The following is a 25,631-nucleotide window of genomic DNA, read 5'->3' as shown; positions in this document are numbered from 1 at the left end:
CACGTGCCTTGTGTGGAGTGTGTTTGAAGAAGGCTTAGTCTCCTGCTAACAAATCTCTCCTTTGTTTTCATATAAGATGTGCCCCAGCAAACGACTGGTGCCCTTTGTTAAACCCTCAAAGAAAACATAATGTATATGCAGAGGTATGTGAGACACACACACACACACACACACACACACACACACACACACACACACACACACACACACACACACACACACACACACACACACACACACACACACACACACACACACACACACACACACACACACACACACACACACACACACACACACACACACGTTCTTACCTCTCGGACCAGGCAATTGTGTGAGTTTAGGTCCCGGTGGATGATGTTCATGGAATGCAGATATGTCTGAATAACAGATAGATGGACAAGTAGAAGAGGACAGAAATTCAGAAAAAATTAACTAGTGGACAGGAGAAGAAAAAAAGCTTTTAGTATTAATCTTGAACCTGCGCCAAGAGAAACAATCCTTCCTTGTTTTAGGTCAAGAAGCTGGTAGCCTATTGTACAAACAATAATCATGTCATGCACAACATTCATTAATGTCTCATTTCATTGGAAAAGATTAGGAACCAGTGGTCTAATCCTGCAGGAATTCATGCTGTAGTTGCCATAGATAAGAGGGGGATGGTAAAGATTGTGCACCTTATTAAAAGTAGTGTTGTAACTCACTAACATGACCACTAGAGGGAGGCAGCAGTGACGATGACTGAATATTCAGTCTTTGAACTCACCATCCCAGCAGCTATGTCTTTGGCAAAACTGACGCGCTGGTTCCAGGGATAGTTGCAGTCCTGTGAGCAAGATAAAAAAATACAATACAAGTCATTGTCATTGTCACCAGTGATAGTCACTGCTGATTTATCATCACATCTAACCAGAACTACAAACACCCCATTTCCTCCATTACTAAAAGGTCTAGTCCATGCATTATCATTACTGAACAGGAAGCACACACACACACACACACACACACACACACACACACACACACACACACACACACACACACACACACACACACACACACACACACACACACACACACACACACACACACACACACACACACACACACACACACACACACACACACACACACACACACACACACACACACACACATCTGCAGGCACACACACCCTTCTTACCATTTTCTTGATGATTTCTCTCAAGGTGCCTCCTTTTATGTATTCTGCAATGAAGTTGAGTCTCTTGTCCTTGTAGAGGACTCCGATGAACTTGAGCACATTCGGGTGCTCCAAGCAACGCATAACCTTCACCTGGTGAAACAAAGTCAGTTGTTTTTAGTCTACGGGATCTTAGCCACTTTGCACACTTGTTTGGAGGGTAAACACTTTCCATGGACAGTTAAATATTAGTGCTCGTCTTATTATCTAACACCGTTAGACACCAAAAACACAAATACATTTTCCCTCAATTTATGCTAGACCCATGAGATGTATAGTGATCACAAATATTCACCAAGACTGACAGATATTTTCTGTATATGTATGGTGCTGCCTTCTTGGCCAGGTCATTCTTGAAAAAGAGATTTTAATCTCAATGAATTTTACCTGGTTAAATAAAGGATATTGATTGATTGATTGAATATATATTTTTTATATTGATTTTCCTGTATGTTCTTCAGTTGAACTGTGTAATATAATTTTTACTTTAGAATTAACAGCAATCAAGAAGTGTTTAAAATTAACATTCTCATGTTAGGTGACAACAACTATGAAATATCATTATGCAATATTATCAAAATAGTATAAATCTGACTGAGTTGACAAGTATATCTGACGGAGTTGACAAGTACGTATATCTTATGGATTTGACATATTTGACGGTGGTGACAAAAACCCAGATGTAGTCATTTTAACCATCAATAATCAATAACAGTGATTTTATCAGACTTGCTCTAACAGACACACCAAATCGCCTATTTTTGTATATCATCCTGTTCTTTTTTAAGAATCATCCACGACAAAAGAACGAAGATTGTGAGAGTTTCCATAAATACAGTATTAGAAAAACTAAACCCTATTTCTATATTTAATATAATTATAATAACTTAAAAACCACCCAAATATGATGCCTTCACATTGAATCTCAACTCAGTCATTGGCCTGTCACCACCGTCAGACAGGAAATCTGACGAAGTTGACGTCTTACGGTGTTGACATATTTAACGTTTCTTAAACAAAACAAATGGAGTTTATCTAGTAGCCATTTGGTTTTTCTGTTGATGATAGGTGCTAGTATGAACTGTTTCAGGAAAATAAAATGATTTCAAATAACTTCTTCAGAAATTGTAAGTCGGTGTTGACACATCATGGTTGTGACATAGGACTTTCAAGATTTGGAATGTAAAATATTCTCAAAGAGGTCCTTCATAGTGACAGCTGCCCCTTATTTTGCCTGATTTTATTACATTTTAATGGATGTCTGACGGTGGTGACAAAAAGTGTCCCACCACTTAGAAACCTTATAAAACATGAATGTGTTGTAGAAAAACAGTTTTTATTGATATGATAGATTATTTGGGGTTGCTTTTGATAAAAAAGTTATGTTTAAATCATTAAAGTACATTTTGAATAGGTTTTATTATGAAAGATTGAAACCCTCTCTGTGGACACACTGTTTTGGACGTCGTGAGAAGATAACAAGTGTGTCATATATTTGACATAATAATGATAAAATAAAATATAAGGGGATAATTGTGCTTCAGAAATTATTTTCTTAATCACAATTTAGAAACAATTATCCTGACTTCAAACATCCCGATTAGAAGGTTGATGATTGAGTTAACGATACTGAAACAACAAACACAGACCTTTCAGGGAGAATTTCAAACACTCCAAGAGTAACAATCTCTCAAAAAGTCGCACAGGAGTCTAAACGTCGGTGTATGAGTCATTCCCTGTTATCTTTTCAAATTAAGGGAAGGACGGTAGCGAGATGAAGTTTGTGTGAGAGGTCAAATAAGAAAGGAATGTTTGAATACTCCCATTCTTCCTATTGCAGAGTTTATGTATTTAACACATTGCGACACATTGACATCAAGCTGCCATCGTATTCAAAAAACTTATTTTTTTCTTCTTAGGAAATGATTTATAGTGAGCATACAGAATATTGTATTATCTGAAGTCAACACTTATTAATTTTAGATTTGCGTCTACCTCTTAAACAGGATTCCCTAACGTGACATTTATGACTGTCCACTCACCTCTTTCAGGAATGTTCTCTGTGTCTCGTCATCAAAGCGAATCAACTCCTTCATCACCATCACCTCCCCCGTCTCTCTGTGGGTCACCTGTAACAAGACACAACAATTCAAGCTGAGCCAGCTTGGGAGACGATATTCTCATGCAAAGTTATCCAGAACAGTGTGTGAGATTTTCATTTCACCTTCTGTATGTTGTCATGGAAACTCAAAGATATGTTATAACCACAAACACTTGACCTACCACCCAGCCACACATCTCTCACTTATTAATGCTGCCATCTTCTGGAAGATGCAAGTATGACTACATTTCCTCCCTAAAGTGTCAACCCATGCTGCGCACACAGGCGTGTATGAAAATATTCTAACAGTGTCTGACCTTGATGGCCTGTCCAAAGCAGCCTTTCCCCAGCACCTCTCCATGTATGAGGTCAGAAGGGCGGAAGATGCGGTGCGTCCGATTGGAAACTACACGGAGCGACTCTGATCGATTGATGTCCTTCCTCTGGGAGATGGGGGATGCTGCGTTGCTGGAGCTCGGCGACTTATCGATGCTACAGCTTCGCCTGGAGGGTGAAAGGGGAGACGGGTTAGAGTGACAGGAAGAGAGAGAAGAGAAGGAAAGGGAAAAAGAGGGACCAAGAGGATACAGCAGTTATTGTCTTACGTGATCATGCGGGATCTCAGGCTGTTGATGTCGGGGTTGGGGGGTTGGGTGATGGGCAGGATAGGGCTGGGGGTGGACAGGGGGCCATCCATCTGCTCTTCAGCCTCTGAGGAGCCTCCCTCCAGCCCAGGACTGTGAGGGTCGTGTTCCAGGGTGAGCTGCAGCAGCCGGCTCGTCTCCTGGATCAGCAGGTCGATCTGTGGAGTAAGAGGGAGATCAGAATGCTCAGTCAATCTACAATGGGAACAGCAGAGATCGCTCTAGTGGCTAACCGACATTTGCATATCTACAGTGAAAAGTAGAATATGACTGTTACAGTGTGGTGAATACCTCATCCAGGGGGACATTGTGAATGGGCGTCCCGTTGATCTCAAGGATCTTATCTCCAACATGAATGGAGTTTTTCATGTCTGGACTGATGCAGTCGGTGTCCACCCTGAAAAAGTAGAATAAGCAGAAACATTTAATCATAAGAACTCCTTTCAGCACGGGTTGAAAACATTATCGTTTGGACCCAAAACTGAGATGTGATTAAGTTGCAGCTCATTTGAATAACAGTGACTTAGAATTCTGCTCATCTCCTATTCCTTCCACTCTATTATACAATAAAAAAAAAAACTTAAACTCCTACGTTTCTTGCACAATGACCATAAAATATGCAAACACACACAAGAGAAAAACTAACAGATGATGGACTCACTGGGAGACTCTGACAGTGGGTCCATTTTCAGGACTGTAGCCGTTGGTCGGGCTGAGTGGTGTGTCGATGGCTACGGAGATACCTCGCCCTCTGCGTCCGTTGTTGCCCTCTGCAGCGGCCGGGATGGACACCAGTGTGACGGTGTGGGGGATCCGTGGACATGGCGATGAGTCCGGCAGCGACACCGGGGTGACGATGGTCTGGTAGTAGCAGTGGCCACTGGAGCCAGAGAGGAAGAGGGGGAAAGGGGGTGGGGAGGAGGCAGTTACGTACAGTGAAGTTTAATGGCTCTACAACCATGACATCATAAGAGGAACGTCAAGTTCTCATTAAAATAGTTTTTACAGTGTCACATGTTGTTGACATCAAGTTGCTTTAGCCGGGTTTTGGAAAACACTGTGCTGGTATTGTTCAGTTTTGTAGGTCAATGTGACTTATAATTAATCAAAACTCTTGTCTCTAAGTTTGGGTTTACAAACAAGAATATTTTCCCCCGAAAAATGAAAAATGCAATGCTACCAAACTAAAACCCGTGCTGAAACACAACACACTCTCTCATTTATTCTTCACCTCTGAGTCAATCACACTCTCATCATCCACTTCCACTCAGAGAAGAGGACAAAGGCTGTTCTGTCTGTGTATCTCTGTGTGGTGCAGCTTTTTTCACTTTGAACCTTCTGTTTTTGAAGCCTGAGGCTTATGATAGTGACAGGCACACTAACACAAGCTACACAAGTCAAGAACAACCTGAACCTGAGACAGACACAATATGAGGATATATATGAAGAGACGGAGGATTTCCAAATGTTCCTGAGTTTAATCCGAGACGTCAAAACTGAGAATGTTAAAGCTCTCAATGTCACGTGACCAGCTTCCAATAACTGTACTTCAAACATGTTTGAGCTGGCTGGAAAATTCAATGCACAAAATACCAAAAACGTGCACCAAATGTTAATTAATAAGCTCAATCATCTGTGATAAATCAGTAGCTGTTGTGAATTTCCCAGCATGCTTTGAGTCAGCTGTCAATGATTTTGGAAGCCAAGTAATAAGCTGCATAAATTTAAGATGTTTTGTCAATCAACTTCAGCTTTAGCTTCTTGTAATTTTTTCTGTGGCTATGGTTTCACTTCAAAGGGATTTCAAGTGTATTCACTTGCTGCAAAAGAGGGAATTAGGAAAACTAACTATAACAAAAATAAATAGTTTAATGTGGTTAATTAGGACGGAACAGAGCTACCACACCACAAAGTTCACAAGCTTTGATTTGCCAGGGTTAGAACATTAGGACAATTAAACCCCTCTCACACAGTCTGATGAATGACAGGCTTTGATATTCGGTTCTTCGCATTTCTTAAAATATTGCCCACGATGCTCACCAGTAGAGTTTGGATCTCTCGACCAGAGCGTATGTGTCTCCATCACCGATGAACGCCCTGCAGTTCAGACAGGTGAAGCATTCTGGGTGATATTTCTGTTCTCCTGCGACCTGCGAAAAAAAAACTGTCAAAATTATATTCTGCCATCCATGTGCTAGGAATATTTGACGTTATGGGATGTCAAATGGGATTGTGTTTTTTCAGAACTCTTGTTAAAGCCCTTCAGAGCAGGAGTTCACTCCAGTTCGTTTGATGTGACGGGGCAACAGGCAATGTGAGGCTTTCATAACTGGTGGGAGATGTAGGGCGAGATCTGGTCAGACTGAGAGCTGATAGATTCAATTTGCTGCTGCCAGATCCCCCCTCCAGAGCTTAGGGGCAGTTTTGCAAACAAGGGAAAGAGAGGGAATTGAGTTATAGCCAAAAAAAACAGGGCAGGCAATGAGCAGATTAATCAAACTGGCAGATCTGAGGGCGAGGCTGGCGCTGGAGATTTTTTCATTTCTTGGTGTTCTTCTTACGACCAACGGGAGAAAATAAAAAGCGTTCAAATTATCAGATAAATCACAAAAACATGACAATTGCCTCATGACACACTTTTACAGTTGCTCATTAAATCGGTTTGTCCTTGCCTGTTGTGACTCTGAATGACTGGGAAAATCAATGAAATGGGCCTCCACATACCGTTATTGACCCCTTTTAACTCCTTCAGGTAATTTTTCACCCAACCATGCAAAAGATCCACCCACTCAAATACCTAATGACTTCCATGATTAAACATGAGCTCAGATGTTAAGCACTGAAGGTCGAGTCCACCAGAGCTGTTCATTCGCTCCCCGGAGGCTGTGGCTTGTGGTTTCATTTTGTGCTTTTAATGGCAGAAAACATTTTGGAGGGAGTGGGGCCCCGTGACAGCACTTCTCAACTGCAACGATCTGCAATGCTAATTCAGTATGACTGAGGAGGGGCCTTGCATGGAGGAGTGCAGAACAAAGAACAATCAATTCAATTCAAAATTGAAATTGAAAGCATAGAAATTATTCAAAATTGAAATTGAAAGCATAGAAATTAAATATTTTTATTTAGAAAATTTTACAATAAGTAATTCAGAGAACATTGCTGGATCATAAATGTGTTACTGATTTAATTTGTAAAAAAGGCTTTTACAGTATTTATCAAACCACAATCAAAGAAAAGCAAAAGCTCATGGCTAATCGCTCAAAGAGAGGATGGAGACTTCTAAATGGGACCATAAATCTGAAACCAAAAGGGGAACCTGAGACAAAAAGGAAGAAAATTTAAAGATCAAAGAATCAATAATGTCATCGCTAACAGCCATATGTCTGCTGCCCCACCCTCCTGGGAGAGCAGCAGTGAAACCACGGGCGCACACAAACAGATAAACACATGCCGAGGGCCCTCAGGCTGCAGGGAGGAAGACACTGTACAAGCATGATAATTAACTGCTTTTTAAGTCATTCATCTGAGCAGCTCCTTCCAGCTAAATACCGGGAAAACATGCCTTCACTTCATAAGGAGTAAGAAGTAAGATAACGCTCCAAACTTGACTGTTTCTACCCTCTATTTTCCTGTTTTTGGAGTGGGAACAATAAAGACTTTACAACAACTAAAAGCCACAAGACATTCAACCAGCAGAATAGGGATTGTTCTCCTCATTCCAGAGAGACAGATAGAGAGAGCCAGAGGAAGAAACCGAGATGTAATGGCCTTGTAATAGACAAGGGACCAGGGCAGCTGCAAGCCTTACTGACCAAATTAATTTCTTTATTTGCCCTCCAAGCAGCCCCATGAAAAGCAGCCACAAACAATTGCTGCCTTACATCTGCAGTGAGTTGAAACCCATAGCATTAGAAAAACAGAAGTATGTAAGAGACATGAGTATATAGAGAAGGTAAGGTCTTAACCCTTTTTTAAAGTTATATACAGCAATTTTTTTAGAATTATAATTATTTGTGGTAACACAGCTGTGAATTTTCTCTTTATGTGTGAGCGTGAATCACTTAGGAGCAGCCAGACAAATGGGATAAAGAGGAAGAGAGAACAGCTGGACGGAGACGGACCTGACACTATGGCTGCCATTTGCTCCCTATGCCATGCGGGCATTTTAACACACACACACACACACACACACACACACACACACACACACACACACACACACACACACACACACACACACACACACACACACACACACACACACACACACACACACACACACACACACACACACACACACACACACACACACACACACACACACACACACACACCCTTTTCTACAACCACATTTGACAGGCGACAGCTGCTGCCCTCACAATTACGATAAGCTTGCTCTCTAAAGTAGACATAAAGATGAATAGGGAGAAAGAAGTTTCAAAATAATTTGTCACTGCATGTGACATCAAACCATTTGACTGCTTGACCAACGGCTTTCAAAAGACAGATTCAAGGAACATCACATGTATGACCAAATTACAGCCTTTACTTTTATCCCCACGCAACACGAAAATGTTGTGCGTGTGTGTGAGATATGAATGACTTTAGTAATGTGTATACGCTCATCATGCTCACGAGTGCGTGACTGTTCTAGCTGGTCATAGCCTTGCAGCCCCTTCTACTGATAACAAACCAAACTGTGCACATGTCTCCCTCTGGGAAGGATGACAGGGTCATGGAGTAACCATGTAAAGTTGCCCCACAATGTTCAGTTGCCAGTTAAAGACCATAGTGCTATGTAAATCAATCACTAAGAAAGATATCTTGAAGAGTTCAATCAACAATTATCAACTACAGTAACACACAATCCCAAATTTGTCAAATATCTCAAAAAATTCAGTTTCAGAGGCCAATCAAAAATAAATAATTGTATTTATTCATGCGTACATTTTAGAATAATTTTATAGTTCTTCAGTTTATAGGCTGTTTAGAGCGGGAAAACTCAGATTATGCTTACATGGCTAACATTAATTACCTCTTAACGGGTCGCATTAGCAAGCTAACGTTAGTTATGTCACTTTTTTAGTTAAGTTAGCTACGCAGCAGTTACAACTAAGTTCCTGAGTGATATATGGTATCAACTTATCTCTGAAGGAACTAGTTTTGGTGGGGCGACCAATTTTCAATTAGTGTTGGGTAAATCTCAATTTAGTAAACACTTACATTACAACCAGGCTAAAGCTCTTGAAGGGATACAAATATATTCTATAAGAAAAGGATCAAAGCTTTAAGAAAAGCCTACAAACATTATTCTAGTTGCGACATTGTGTTCACTCCAGTTATCGTCTTGTGAACCCCAAGCAGTTCCCCACCACTTGGTTAGGAAGCGCTGACTTAGTCTTTTAGTTGGAGGGTGACAGCAGTCACTCTTTGTGCACTAGATTATGAGGCATCATTACACTAATTGGCTCTGACATATTATGCTAAATAATGCCTTTCTCAATGCAAAATTGCTTAAGCCAACAACGCCCAACTTGAGCCAATGCTGCTGAACACACATACAATTATCCTGCAGCAGAGAGTGTTGGCCTGGCATGTCAGGGGCCTTAAGCTTTATTTTATTTTTTATGATTTATATGAGTGCCCTTAAGAGCTGTGGAATGTGAACGATCTTCCTTAGCCGTTTGAAGAAATTTATGATGGCCTAACGCGCTCAGTTACACTAAACAGCTAAGAAACATGTTGGTAATAAGTCAGAGATACAACTACTTGTCAACTATGTTGACTTTTCCGGAGCTGAGGTCTAGCTAATCACTGCCCTGGACATCAAAATGACTGGATGTTAATGGTTTAGATTTTACTTGAAAACTATAAAGTGACAATCATCAATCAGAGGCTACTAAATGTTTCAAAAGGGAAAGTAACGACATGAATAATAATAATAATAATACGGATCATTAATAAAATCCTATCATGTAGACGCAAAATACTGACGTAAATGAGTATTTGTGTACACACTATCATAAAAGTAACATGGAAAATGTTTGATTAGATAACATTTTTAACACCCATTTTACTTTTATAATATTTATAATTATTAATAGGATTTTTGTGTGTATACGGTGACATTTGATCCATCAGACTGTTGCCGGGAGTCTGTTGCTTCTGGGGCTCCACAGAAGAGAAGTACATTTTTAGTTTATCTAAAACAAATAATAAATAAAGTAATTTAAGCAAAGATGAATTAATTTCACTCCCTAAATTAAATTGCTTCCACCCGCTTATACTTGAATATTTCTGTATTTCCTGTAGCCCTCCATGACATTATTATAAATAGCTTTGGGACTGTTTTCAATGTTAAACACATGGGTTGAAAGAGATTGAGAAAAACATATCACTGCACCTTTGTTAGTGATTGTGTTCATACACAGCAGGATCTCATCAGGAACCTCTACATGCCTTGTGGTCCCTTTACTTCCACAAGTCCCACATAAACACTAGTTGGACCCTCTGACTTCACTCTGCTCTGGCTAAATGTGGAGCTATGACCTCATAACAACACTGCTGAAGGTGCTTCTGAAAGGCCTCACTAAATTATGGGAGAGCTGGCTCTGCTTAACCTCATGCTTAATGTAATCAACTTCACTCCAAAAGCCTCCTTCACTGGCTAAAGTCAAAAACTCCATATGTGACACATAGCGGAATAATTGTGTTTTTAAAGTGACCTTAGGTGGATGTTTTGAAGAAATAGTAAAAACAGCATGTGCATTAGGTATCTGATAGTCACCAAAGAGAGGCATACAACTGAGTTAGATACCCAACATGTGCCAAAGGGAATCTCTCAAGCAAAAATGGACAAAATAAAAAACACAATATATGTTCTAAGGGTAAGTAACACACTGCAGGCAGCAATCAAGGCTGTTGGAGTAGAACTAAAGTCAAAGGCAGACATGATTCCCTTTTAGACTGTCTAAAAGCAGGCATCATTTAAGCAAATACAATTAGACTGAAATCCTGAGATAGAAGACAGTGGTCCACATTGATTTTCACTGAATGGAAACCCCCTTTTAGTCACAACCAGTACATTACCACAGTATACATAGGCTCCAGCTTTAGAAAATGCTGCACATGTATTCAGCTTCTTCTCTTCTCTCTCGAAGTCTAAAGTCCATTGTGGTAAAATATGGAAGTTATTTACAGTGTGGTCTGCAATGTAAATAAAAATAACACGGTGCAGGCAGTGACACAGTTATTAGACATGAAAACTGTCGTCCGTATCTGAATATGTGCACACTTTGTATCCTACTTTTATCTAAAGAAAGAATAGCTGTCTAAAAATAGCAAACGTGCCATGGCTCATCAGTTTTTCATGACATGAAATAGAAAAAGAAAAAAACTGGAGCACCGGGGAAGCAGATCTGTAATTACTAGGCAATACACTGACCCAGTTTAAAATGACACACAAAACACAGAAGCGTAAAAGATGCTTTAGCTTTTAGTTTTCAAATTAAAGAGATAAAGACGAAGAGAGAGAGAGAGCGAAGAAGCAACCGGCAAACCATCTCAACCGGCCACTTGAGACTGTCTGCCTCCCTGCCTCTCCACCGGCCCATGTACATCACCCAATAGATACCCAGTTACCCCGAGCAGCAGCAAGAACAGCCTCACCTTCTTGTCCCTCTTCCAAAGCCTGAGACAGCAGAAGCTCCAGAAAAACAAGTCTCCCACCATGTCAGCGAGAGCTGGCGTGTCTCCTCGCTGTTCTAGTTCATTCTACTGAGGCAGGCGATTCCCCCAATGTCACAACAAAACACTGGCATTTGCCAAGCTGGCCGGAGAGAGGGAGCTGCCGGGGGAGGGAGGACAGACAGAGAGAGAGAGAGAGAGAGAGCCCACGCCTTTGCAGCTGAGCTCATCTCTGAATCAATGTCACTCCTCCTGCCTCCACCCCGCCTCCCAGCATGCTTTCCTCTACTCGTTCACTTTTGCTATGACCTCATCGTTTCCTGTTTGGCCCCGCCCACTCTTGCACACGCGCCACCCGGCGGCTTTAACCACACACACACACACACACACCCCCCCACCCCCTGGTGTCTTCAGCAAATTCCTCCCTCCTGCTCTTCTGACATGCTGCCCCCATTTCTGCAATCACATTTCCAAACTGCAGAGTGACAGTGACAGGCTTGACACTATGTGGGGGAATCATGTTTTTCATTAGATAACTTGTTGTTGTGCTAATGCTAAATACATTAAAAAAATCTCTGAACATACAGTATACTGTATGAGCTTTTCAATCTATTCCTATGATCACTATAACATATCCTTATTAGAGCTGACCTTTTTTAAATTCACTAATAACATTAAATCAATAAAATGATAGAAATTAACGAAAAAGGTTATGTCTTCAAGTTTCTAATTTCAAATCACATGAAAATCAAAAACTCAACTTAAAATGGCATGAGTTAAGGGAATAACAGCCATCTTTACATTTGACAGGTTGAAACAGGAAGGTGTGCTATATTTATGCTTGTCATTGTAGCTCTCACTGTGTGAGTTTCAACTATATACATTTTTTAAACTGCTTATCTGACCAACTTTCAATGGAGACACGTCCTTTAGTCACGAGCAGAATACGTTTAATTTGACTGTCTCTGATTACATGTAGAGAACAGATTACATTACATAACAGTACAGTAATTAAGACACATATGCTTGTGTGGTCTTTATTATCGCCATGTCCTTCCTCTCCTGCCTCATATAATCTTTTGCCCCTGTTTATCTTTTGCTGCCGCGTCACTCTTTCTTCCACCCTCCTCTCTCCCTGTTCATGTCCCTAAAAATGTCCTGCCGCCCCTCCCCTTGATACAGGCCAGAGCTGGGGGAACATCTGAGTGGGCAGATATTAATAGATGGTCAGATGTTAAGCATCAGTTAAAGACTGCAGAGGAAGATGGCTGGACAGAAAGCTTGATTGAGTTACTGTGAGAGTTGCATTAGAACCAGGAAATCAACTGTGGCACCAACATCTAGGGTAAATATCAACAAGCAGATGATGCAACAAATATTCATGTTCAGTTTCAATATTTGGATTGTTCACACAACTTGCTGTATGGAAACGGCATTATTCAGCTGTTTTTAATCTTTTACGAGCCAAATATTGTTGAATTTTCCCACTTCTAAAGTCTGTGAACAATATATCTTTAAACAGAAGGTAAATAGTAATAAGTTAAAATACTCGTTACTGGAAAAAGTTAGAACGCGTTACTGCCCAACACTGACAACAGTGAAATGTTGTGTCTATGTGACTTCATGTTCAATAGGGTGAGGTTGAGTTGCTGGAGGAAGCTCAGAAGTGAAACCCAGCAGCACACGGCCGTGACACCGGGGGGGATTTCAGTCTACAGAGACCGCTGCTGTTTTCGTCAGGGTTTCCACTCTGGAAAGAGGAAACGCTAAACAAGCTTCAAAACACACTTTAGTCAAGATTTCTATTCAGGTTATGTTGATATTTATTGCAACATATAAAATAAAATAAAAACACATTTGTCTTTATACAATATCAACCTGTGAGCAGTTGGTCGACATAAATCCTGAAGTTCAAGCCTCTATCACAGCAAAGAGCCGTGCAGCTGAAGTGTTCTTGAGAAAGCTGCTGTGGCAGGACACCCTGACCTCTGACCTCCCTCTGGAGTTTCAATAAATAAAACCCTCGCTTATAAATATAATGCAAGCGCCAAGTTCAGAACAGACTGGAAACTGTTTTCAATGTCACTGATGAGATCATCAACAACAGCAGATCTGGTTGCTAAGAAAAGAATGCCATATGCTGACCAGCAACAACAACTTAATAAAAAACATTTCCCAACACTTATTACACATGTGTCTGTCTTCAATAAAAAAACAATCATTTACTGAAACAACTGGCAAATTCCTACTCAACCACATAGCCACCTCACACCAGTGGGAGTCGATAAAGGTTAACTGTAGATCTGGGACATTCCACTGTTTTTTTGGCCAAACCAAAATATCTACATTTCTCAATACCACATATGTATATTACAGTATCATAAAATCAGAATACAAATATGAAAAGAATGCACTGATTCAAAATCTGCTGTCTCTCACCGTTGGCCTCTGGTTTTAGATTCTGAAAGTACCTACATGACATAAAACCTTTCAAATGTGTATCTATTGGAATATAATTAGTAAAATCCTAATTTATCACATTGTACGTCATAAAAACAAAGCAGGTCCGATATTTAAACCAATACCCCTCAATGTTTTACTCTTTAATTTCCTTCTTTATCTTGTCCATTACAACTAAGAAAATGTATTGTGATTTAAACAGAAATGGTTTGAGAATGTAGGAGGAAGGAGGTATTTCACGTGTCGTAACTTTCACAACATGTGATTTGAATTTCATGAGGGAACATATGATGCCGAAAAAATCCCAAAGAAACTTAAGCACTTGTGGTTTCAGGGAAACTTCTTGAATTTTGACCTCCAAGTGTATCGGTGCTTTTTGCAATCTCAAAAATATAGAAAGAGAAAAAAGAAACAAAGAAAGTCCCCAGATGTAACATACTACCAGTATTACAAAGTAACCTTCTGATTGGAGTTGTTCTGTAAGAACAAACATGATGAATGCATACAAAACTGAAATTTCAATATTGGTCAAAATAATAATGGCATCTGGTGGTTTGTGCTTCAAAGGTTTTGGACACTGAAAGAAAGCATCTTGCATACTACTTCAACAGCTTCACTAGAAATTGACATAAATAGGACCAAAAGTATCAGCCGGATGCATAATTTTCAGTCATTGGAAAGAAACTACTTGTCCTAGGAAAGCCTTAAGGTGACATCAGACAGGTGTTGTACGATCATCGAACAGCTTCGGACTTTGTCCGACTTTTTCCGAAACTTCAAACTGATATTCACACCCACTTCAGCGATTTTCTATGTGTATGTACGTGAGAAATAAAGATGGTTTGACCTTCTCTCTAAGCTCTTCTTTTTTAATTTCACAACTACTTCTTGTACTCGGTCAGTAGCAGCAGACCACGGGTTCGAATCCGGCCGGTGGTCGTTCTCTGCATGTCATTCCCTTTTCTCTGCACCATTTCATCTCTGTCTCTCCAAAACTGTCTAATAAAGCATAAAAATGGCAACAACAAAAAAATCTTTACATTTTTCTCTCAAATATATAAACACCCACTATGCTCAGTATCATATTTTTGTATTTGAATATGCTGTGACGGTCACTCAAGAGTCCAGGACCTTTACTGGCCCAGACACAGAGATCTAACCACGGTGTCACACAATCGTTCGATGAAGAAGGTTTGATCCAAAGACATGGTAATTGACAACATTGTCAAGTGTCAACATTGACCTGATGCCCTCAGAGTGCTGTGGCACAAATAATGCAGTAAGGGTTAGAAACCATGAAACCAGAAGCTTCTCCGTCGACATCTCACAGACCCAGGTCGATGTCTGGCTCTCAGCCCTGACTGCAGAAGGGCTGACTGACTCTAAACCGAATGTGTGATGGACAGACAGGGAGTGAAGGAGGGCTGGTAGGAGAGGAAATTCAATCACATCAGTAACTTAGTATAAAGCACATCAATCAGCCTCAGTAAGGGTGGTAAATAACTGAGTAACTTCCTCTGGCTGAATTACCACCAGCTTACTCAAGGCTGAAGGTGCGGACAGGAGCAGAAGCTGCAGACTCACTCCTATTTTTAACATAACATAAAAACAACAGCACACTCACACTGTACAAAACACACAGACAGTGTCTTCAATTTAATATTATAATCGAAAAGCATATTCAATCAGAACAATAGCCCCATCCACAGGCCAGCTCTGGTTATGGACAAACACATTAAAATGATAAGGAATCAAACTTTGAAAAAATGCACACTGCCAAGACACAAAGTTATAATGAGCTTGATAGGTTCTTCTTGAGCTTGATAACAGAGGACGACAAACCCAACTGCACTCAAAGTCCACTCCACTGACTCACTTTTCCGGAGCCTTCAAGCATTTTTACATGTCATTTTTAAAATGCTTATTTATATGTAAGTATAATGTTCAAAACTTTAAGTCATGATATCTGGCCACTGGTCACTTATCTCATGGTTTTCTTATTAACTTCTCATCATGTTTTGTTACAATAATGTAAACTATCCAAAAAAAGGCAAGCAATCAGTATCAAAAATATCATCTCCTTGTTGGAAGTAAAAAAATAAAAATAAAAAAGTATTTAAAAAGAGCAAAGTAAGGAACAACTTGTATGAATTACGAACTCACTTGAAATCACAAACACAGTTTGTTCTCAGTGTTCTACTCATCCCTTGTGTATGTCTGGCTGACCACCATTAGATCTATGTTTTCTGTCTGCAGACACTGACTCATCATTGCATCATGAAGAGTATTCACTGACTGTCACAGCTACTTTTTCAGCTACAGTGGCATGAGTGGATTTTTAAAATTAGAACTGTGTTTCCCTGCTAATCTACGCAGAGTGACATTGCAGAACCAGAGTAGACATTGCCTTTTCTCTGGGCATGGAGAGGGAGCTGACCTTGGTGTGCAAGTCTACACAACATCCCAATTGGATTTGGCCATATTGGCAATCCAAGCCTGATTGGCTGGCCCATCTCAAATTTACTAAAGTGTAATTGCAGAGACAGTCAATCAGCGAGTTTGTGCTGTAAGAGAGGCAATAAACAAGAGAAGGAGAAAGAAGGGGAAGGGTAGTGCAGCAATCTCTCAATCTAATTCACTTTAGAGTCTCCTACATGTTTCATTACTGAGATTGCACAGCAAAGGGCAAGCTGTCTGCAGGCAGTGTAAATGATGAAATACACACACGCGCGCACACACTCAGAGATGCAGAGAATGAATGATTTCTGTTCATCGTAGCCATGACACATGACCTACCAAAGCTGCTGGCTGGTGCATCTGACCTGGAGGCAAATGTGTCACATAAGATGCCCAATGTACAACAAATTAACTCAGTTTTGTATTTTAACCAGTTTCTCTTTTGAAAGGACCGTGAATTATTGATCAAAAGTCTGCGTTTTGGATGGCTTTTGAGGCCCTTTATCGCCTAATAATTATTTCTTAATAAAAAGTCTGAAAGAAAAATTTAAATAACAATTTAAATTTCAGGAGTTGAATATCCATAATTTTGTGCAATATTAGCAATACCACACCTTAACATTTTACTGTCAGCTATTAGTGTCCTAGCTTCTAAAATGCAAATGATAGTGTTTTCTGTGGATCATTTCCCTGACAAATGAGCTCCACATTAAGTAGACAGGCGGTAGGTATTCCAGAATATGAGCCTCAATATTTCCACACACAGCTGACAAGCTTTTCATATCGTCTGCTGCTATGGCTGATAAGTCTAATTTTACCTCACTGTGGGAACACAGCGAAGATTAACGAAAAAAACCTCAGCAGAGTTTACCAGCGATGAATGAGCAGTCGCTGTTGTTGAACATGATCAAACTGTTTCCGACCACATCACAAGTTTATGCATAAACCCTTTTTATTTATTTTTATCAGGTATTTAAACTCCATAGAAAGCGTCCTGCTGCTCGGTCACCTTTTAAAAACGTTTAACAGTTAAAACACCTGATAAGTGACTCTGTACAAGGAGACACTGACATTCAGTATTAATTAGGTTCTTGACCAATCAAGAAATACACACTCTCCTTTGATGCTAGCATATTGTCTTTTCTATAGCGCAGTAGCACTTATCAGCAGAAGCTCAGTCTATTGTTTATGTTCTTTGCTGTGCTTTGACCGTATCTACTCTGCACTGAGCCTCTCTGCTCTCCTGTGCCACAACAACAGCTCCCACTTTCCCTGGTGATCCGTAAAATAATCTGACCAATCAGCCAAAGGCTTCAGGGTCAGTTACAGGTCAGGCACAACAGTGGCACGCAGCAACTGGCGAGGCTGTAAATCTATGGACTCAGGCATGTGTTTGCATGCATGCTCCAAGTGTCACAGCTCAAAGCTGTAACTCAAGATTTATCAATAAAGAACGAGGGAGGTGATGAGAGATGAGAGTCAATGGATAGATCTTCTTACCATGATGAGGCCGGTGGTGATCGGGTCGTTGCAGCCGTGGCACAGCTCCCCGTATTTGGCCCAGTAGTCCTTCTTGCAGAAGAGCTTTCCATCTTTTTCATAATAGCAGTGGGACAGCGAGGTGCTGCACTGACAACACCTGATTTAAGAAGAGACAGAAAGAGATACATGAGCAGTTGAGCAATTAGATCAATACTGAATGTGAGTGACGCATCCAAAATGTCAGCATAAAAAAAAAGTCAGAAATATGAAAGAGATGCATGATACAACATGATATACATAACTAGTTATTTCATTTTGATTAGTCTAATAATTATTGATTCTCTTCGATGTCAAAGAATAGTGACTCAGTCCAAAACCTTCAGTTTACTACAATAGAAAAATCTCCAAATCGTCACATGTATCTTGCTTTTTTAAATAGATGACTTAAACGAGTAATTTATAAGGATATTTTGGATCAATTGCCTTTCAAAAGACTAATTGATACGATCGAACAACTATTATTTTAGCAATGATTGTAACATATTTCAACATTTTAGTGAGCAGAAAACGCAGCAAACATAGTCCCCAATATCGACAGCCTGTCACTGAATAAGCAGAGCAGTTCAGACCTCCATAAAAGGTGCACAGCAAATGAAGCTGTTAATGTGTTGATGGAACATTATGTTGCCATGTGACACACTGCAGGGCCCCAAATTATAGTTGTTAGGCAATAATAGTCTCTTTGTGGATCTATCACTCACCACCACACCAAAATAAGGTGGAACAGACAGCAGGTGAGATCACACAAACAATGATTGGCCTTAGAATACATGTGATGGATGAAAACAAAGATAAAACAATGTCATTTCAGTCAACTACAACATGCTGTTCGATATAGATTCCCCTCACTGTCTGAACACAACATTTAATCAGTCCCGTAAAATTAGAAAGATTTTAAAACTTCAATCAGTGTCAGAACTGAATTGTTTTTTTGCCGACAAATCTGCATGACACGGTGAGACATCGCTGTTAAGGGACTAGCCCTGCCTAAGTTACCTGTTTCTGTGATTTTCGACGGTCTGGTCGGTTTCCTTCACCGCAACTGTACCCATGAAAGAGAGGATGGTAGCTACTGCTTGCTAGCCAGGCATTTAAGTAATGTGGGTCAAACACCAAGCTGCCAGAGACTAAGCAGGTGTTGAAATATAAAAGTATTTAGCTTATGTCTTACAATAGCAGGCTAACCTAACTATCTTCCACTTTCCCGAATGTGGGCTACTTAGCCTTAATTGCTAGCTCTACTTTTAAGGCTGGAATAGCCTACTAACATAACAAAAGGGATGAGCTCTACCAAAATGCGAAAAGCCAAATTTAACCAAAACAACGCGTCTTGTAGCCATGGCTTGTAGCCTACAAACAAGTTGCAGCGCACCACGGAAGTTGACAGCGCGTCTCCAAGTAACAACGGCTGTCACACTCACATGTGATGATGTTTTCTCAGATTTATACACAAGAAGAAGAAAATATGCCTATAGATTTTTAATTTACTTAGAAGAAAGTATACTATTGTGCGGCAGTAACTTTAGTTTCTATATCCCATATATTACACTAAGTGCTCGTCGTGTTTCAGGTTTCTGCAGGTGTTAACCAATTCAATTAAGGATTTGCAATTTAAGACCTAATAGGCCTAATGAATAAGACAATTCAGATTTTTGGATTTTAGACTATAAAGACTTTTTCAGAACCTGCGGAAATCCTGAATTGGAAAAAAAAAACCTGTGTTGTTGAGTGTGTTTTTCTTGGTTGATTTCATCAATGCGACCATTCAAAAGTAATTTTTCTGCACATAGGGCCTACAGTCTGTCTGACCCTGAGCACCGTTGGACATGTTTTTCTGCAGAGCACTGTTTGGTCTGTCCATTTGCCGCCATAGTCCACCAAACACCAATACCAAAGTGGCTCTAAAAGTCCAGGATGACGTCAACCTAATAGGCATCAGATGCTGACAGAGTGAGCGGCGGATGACAAAGAGTCGTGGACAGACCGAGGCTGATTATGTGGTGACAGAGAGAATGCGTGGAGGATGTGACAAACACTTTGAGTTCACCTACAATGCAAATAACCAAACACAGGCTGCTGCACATGCTGGGCTGATATTCAAAACAAGGATAGCACACAGGTGTGTAAAGATTGTTTCCTGGTAATTGAAGACTAACGATAACAGGCATTAGATTTCTGAAGAACACAGCAGGTAGAATAACACACTAACATAACCTCAGTAGCACTGTATTATTATTACTATTGATATAACAATGTGTCTGTACTGTGCATGTATATACTTAAGTCTTTGAAAAACAAAAAAACATGATGTCTCTTTAAATGCCATGAAGCAAAATGTGTGCTAATCCCTTTACTTATGGTGAACTCATTTCAGAACAGTACATGCGACTTGCATCTGTGGGCATGCATGCTTGTACAGTATGTGCTTGTTTGTAATCTCTATAAATCTGTGTCAAACGGCAATGACTAAGTGACTGTCTCCCCACTCCTTCCCAGTGGAGCTTCCCTCCCATCAGCCAGCCGTCTGGCCCGGTCCCCTCTCAGGGCGGCTTAATACTAGTCATATTTGCTCTGACAATATTGTGCGAGTGTGCAATGGCTTCAAAGGCAGCAGCAGAATAATTCACTTTATCCCCTCGTCTAATCCAGATTTCTTAGATTTTAGTGACATTGCTTCGTTCTCTGTGTCTGGTTGGTGCTTATTCTTGCAAAAATCTTCCTGAAGAAACCGAACAGATCACATTTGAATTTTTGTCAAATCTTTTAGTATCAAAACATATTTAGTACATTTCCTGAAGCCAGGTCCATACGTCATGAAACATGTAATCTAAATATTACATACTACTTTCAACATTAGCAATTTAAGGTTTTCGCTTTTCTTTGTCTCATTTTATTAGTAAATTCAATATTTCAATATCTTTGAACTGTTTGTTGGACAAACCATCAGTTTAGGCTTTAGAAAACTGTGAGGGTATTCTCACGATTTTCTGACATTAATGGACAAAACGATTTATCGGTGGAGCAAGACAATAATCAATCTAGTTGCAGTAGAATTGTTTAGACCCCAAATCTGTGCCCTTCAATTTCCTTTCATTCCTTCTATCCTGCTCTTTATCCCACGTGGCCTGTTGGTACAGTACCAACTAGTGAAGGACTCAATATTCAGCAGAAGCAGCAACTCTCTATGACTTTGCCCCAAGGTCTTGCACCAACTGTAAGCCTGCACATGCCAGCGCACACACACACACACACACACACACACACACACACACACACACACACACACACACACACACACACACTTTATTTATTTATTAGACAGACAGACACACCCACTGTACCCGGCATCTGCATGAGGAGCTTCAGTGCAGCTCAGCAGACTGAGGCAGAGCTCAGTCTGCCTCAGTCTGGGGGGGAGAAGAGGAGGAGAATTGGAAGTGGGACAAGGCTTTCAGAAGACGTTGGCAGCATCTTTGGCTCTCTGAAGCTCAATAACTGCCTTTCACTGCACACACACACACACACACACACACACACACACACACACACACACACACACACACACACACACACACACACACACACACACACACACACACACACACACACACACAGACACACACACACACACACACACACACACACACACACACACACACCTTCATACCTGGGGAGAACGCACACACCCTTACACAGGAGGGATCTTAATGCTCTGAGGTTCAGTTCCTTCATGGTAAATCCTCGAAAAAGCTGAGCTGGGAGCGGCAGGAAAGTATTGAAGATATGAGTGAATACATTAGTGACTCCCAGATGGAGAGGACAGAATTTGATAATCTTATCTCAGAGGTAGAGGAGGCAGGCAGCAACGCTGTTACAACTCTTACATGATGAATATAACAAAGTTAAAACCCACCACCATATTTAAAGATCCAGTGCTTTTTCCATTTAGTGTATTAATGTGTGACTGTGTTTGCATGTGCGCATCGGCACAGACGTGTAAGAGGATTATCAGAGTGAAAGACTCAGAGAGAGTCTTCACCCGTGCTGCTATGATGCTTTGAAAATCCGCCAAATCTAGCTGAATGAGGAGCCTAACAGCCTCTCACCTTACTGTGCAAAAAAAAGAAAAAAAAGAGACAAACTAAATATAACACGCCATTCTGCAATGCAGTGGATAAAAATGTGAAAAGACTAATATAAGACAAGGAGATATCAAAGACTTTATATCGTTTGACGAAAAACTCGAACACAAAGAGAAGGAGGCTCTGGTTGCTCAGATATTAAAAGCGGCCATCAATGAGTGAGAAGAGCACATTTCAGACATCATGACTGAAGCTGGATTTCACGAGGTTCAGGAAACAAACAATGACAGAGACGAAGAGAGCGCTGGGGTGGGGGTAAGTAAAGCTGCAACCGTCCCCCCCTTCAGCTCAAATCCCCAATGGTATTAGCTAAAAGTGTCTGGGAGAGTATAAATTCCCTTTTTTCAGGGTCAGTAGGAGACAGCCTTTTTCCTCCAGACTCTCACCTTCCTCTGTCTGCTTTCACCAACACTCAACTCCAGCTGAGTGCTGTCAAATCTACTTACTCCGTGTCTGTAATCTGTAGAGACTAGTTTTCATTATCTGAGAGCAATGTTTAGCCTTCTAGGTCAGTGGTCCAAGGTTCATAAGGTAGGAGAGAAGAAAAAAGTGAGGCTAACGTGCTGATGTTGAGCAGGTAAAATGTTTTCCATGGTCAATGTATTCAATAGTTAATTAGACATTTAAGTCTAAACCAAAGTGGTGGACTGAACAAAACCACAGTGCCTAGAACCACTTTGCAAGCATGGCTAAAACCAGGCCCGGAGTGGCTAATCGGGAGAACCGGGAGCATTCCCGGTGGGCCGCTCTGGTTTTTGGGCTGCGAGGGCCGGCCCAGTCATGGCACTGGGTTAAAATATCATTTTACCTATTGGTGCATTAAAAATCATATTATTAGTCCGCAGTTAAGTTACTGCTAATGGAAACTGACCATTTCCTACAGCTTCAGTTTCACATTAAAAGCATCTAACTGGCGTAACGTGAGATTACTTTTATTTTGAAGCAGAATTTAGGGCCTCCTAGCCCTGCTGCGTGTCTCTCTCTAGCAGCATGTCGGACTACGAGGTGAAAGATAACTTGTAATTCTGCGCTCATACCAAAGGCTTTATGAAAGTTAGTCACAGCCCCCAGTCATATATGTTCAATGCATGCTCGGGACAATGGCGACTGGAGCGTCGGCTGCACTGGGATGAGCCAGAATCCGAACATGTAGGCCTATTCGGATGAGCACGGATAATGAGATGATCGATCCGAATATGTTTATTTCGCGAATAATCTCGTTATTATTCAGGAAACAACTATTTATTTATTTTGCCTATCATGCACTAAATTGACGCGGCGCGTTCTGCCTTAACTTGAGTGGCACCTATCAGCTGTTCATCTCCGCTGCCGTGGCAGAAAAGAGATAGGCCTAGACCAGCTGCGTTTATGCATGGCCCCGTGAGCTGCGGTCTCTCCATTCCGCTGGATGTTTGTGACCCCGAGTCACCTTCAGTCCCTCCTGACTTTTATTTATTTCAAATCTCTGAACGTGAACCACGTCTCTTCATTTAATAAAATCGATCTTTAAATATTCGATCTGCAAACACTTCGCTTGTTTAGTTCATACAATCTGTTTATAACTAAGAGATTTGCTCAAAAAAAGTTTCGTTTTTGTGCGTTGATCAATTAGACCACTAGATTATAAAACGCTGTTTCCTAGTCTAAAGTAATTATTCATTGAACTAAGTTAGAAATTAAAAAAGAGAGGGAGAGAGAGATAGCGAGACAGAGATAGGCCTATGAGAGACAGAGGGAGAGAGAGAGAGTGAGAGAGAAGAGGGAAATAAACGGGCAAAATAAATCTTATCTAGATCGATGATACAACTTAGTTTAGTTAAAAATAAAAAGGGACAGAGATGAAAAAATAAAATAAATTGGGCAAGTTTATGATTTACTGTGATGTAATAGGCCTACTGTTTCAGACTCTGAATGTTCAATGTCCCCCAGTCAAACGTGTAGGGGCTTAGACAGTTATAATGAGAGAGAGAAACAGATGAGTACAGTATGAGGAAAATATGCCTATCTCATTATTGATAATATGCCAATATTAAATCAATTTGAGGCTCTGAAGGGACAATAATTGTTGTTTTTTTCACACATAAGCCCATAAGCCCCAGCCACTTCCGGTTTCATATCCGAATACAGGTAGCCTACATATAGATAGGCTAATTGTGTTTGTTGAACAGATAGCCTACAGATAATGACGTCTCCGTACACTCCTACTGCACATAGTAGCACCATGGCAGGCACCTGAGTAGGCTATAGGCTAAACAGGAGCATTTGAGTCCACACAGTCTAAAAACACAGAATTACAAGGGTGCAGAGAACAGTGCACTGCAAAACCTAGAGCAGACGTACATATTAAGGTTGTTATTACATTACATTAATAATGTCGGCGTGAAAGTGGGCTGATCTGAGGCATGAAACTCCAGGGCTGAAAATGAGTCCCACTCCGGCCCTGGCTAAAACATATTAACATAATACTTCTAACAACATTTCTCTTATTTTACTCTATTCTTGTTGTTATTCCTTTTAAGACATATCCAAAAGAAAAACAATCTTGCATCATATGAAACATATAGAGGGGTCAAAAGAAGATATAGGTATATATAAAAATCTTTTAGTTTTAAGGTTGTTGTAAATCTGAATTTGAGAGCATTAAATATAAATCAGGATATGAGGATTAGATATACTTAAATTGTGTGGACATATGGCATGTGTTCGTGTTCGTGTGTGTATAGAGGATATACATCTTTTTTTAAATTATTGTACACCAGATGCATTATCCAGCTGCTCTTTAGTTTTCTGCTATTATTCATATTTATTATTCCCTGTGAGCTTGTCGCGTTGGACAGTTTCATGATGTTAAATGTTTTTGAATGACTGTGCTTCCTATTAATCATTATGACCCGGGTCAATACCTGACATCATTCATTTGTCTCGGTTTGTATGAAAAGAGCTTAACGTTGAAAACATCAGGACTGAACAAATGAATGGAAATAAAATTCCATGAGGGGCCCAAGTGCTGAAGAGGAGGAAAATGTAAGTATACTGAGCGAGAATCGATAACGTGAATAAACTAGAACAAATTTTAAAAATTGATTTTCTGCAATAACCATTCAGCATGTTCAGTCCATACAAACACTGTATTGTACGCACACATAATCTAGAAACTATGTTTAATAAACAAAACAATAAATAGATGAAAATAGAAAAAAATGAACTAAATAAAATAATCCACGTAAGACAGGCAGATAGAGAATGTATTATTAATCAGGGCTAAATGTTTCCATTATTTCATTTGTTGAACTGATGTGCAGAGCGAAACGGTCTGACATGTCAGCTGCGTCTCAAGTATGAATCTGTCCTGCAGCTGCCAAACTGGTCCTGAGATG

General features: G+C 40.3%; 1 protein-coding gene across 2 annotated transcripts in view; it reads right to left on the bottom strand.

Moving 5' to 3' along the window:
• The window catches only part of limk1a (LIM domain kinase 1a), a 52,993-nt gene that overhangs the window by 3,435 nt on the left and 23,927 nt on the right, over nt 1-25,631 (bottom strand). Inside the window, exons 4-13 of one of the 2 annotated variants that reach the window (XM_080025151.1) lie at nt 18,071-18,209; nt 6,008-6,117; nt 4,629-4,847; nt 4,259-4,364; nt 3,929-4,125; nt 3,641-3,827; nt 3,265-3,351; nt 1,184-1,315; nt 767-826; nt 315-380 (exon numbers count right to left, since the gene is read on the bottom strand). In XM_080025151.1, the coding sequence (XP_079881277.1) occupies nt 315-380; nt 767-826; nt 1,184-1,315; nt 3,265-3,351; nt 3,641-3,827; nt 3,929-4,125; nt 4,259-4,364; nt 4,629-4,847; nt 6,008-6,117; nt 18,071-18,209 (1,303 nt within the window). Of the gene's footprint in view, nt 1-314; nt 381-766; nt 827-1,183; nt 1,316-3,264; nt 3,352-3,640; nt 3,828-3,928; nt 4,126-4,258; nt 4,365-4,628; nt 4,848-6,007; nt 6,118-11,635; nt 11,761-18,070; nt 18,210-25,631 lie in introns of those variants that run through there. The other variant, XM_080025152.1, reaches the window with a different exon arrangement.

This window comes from Ammodytes marinus, assembly GCF_949987685.1.
Source record: "Ammodytes marinus genome assembly, chromosome: 3".
Lineage (NCBI taxonomy): Eukaryota > Metazoa > Chordata > Actinopteri > Uranoscopiformes > Ammodytidae > Ammodytes > Ammodytes marinus.
This window is presented reverse-complemented; position numbering and strand designations above follow the sequence as displayed.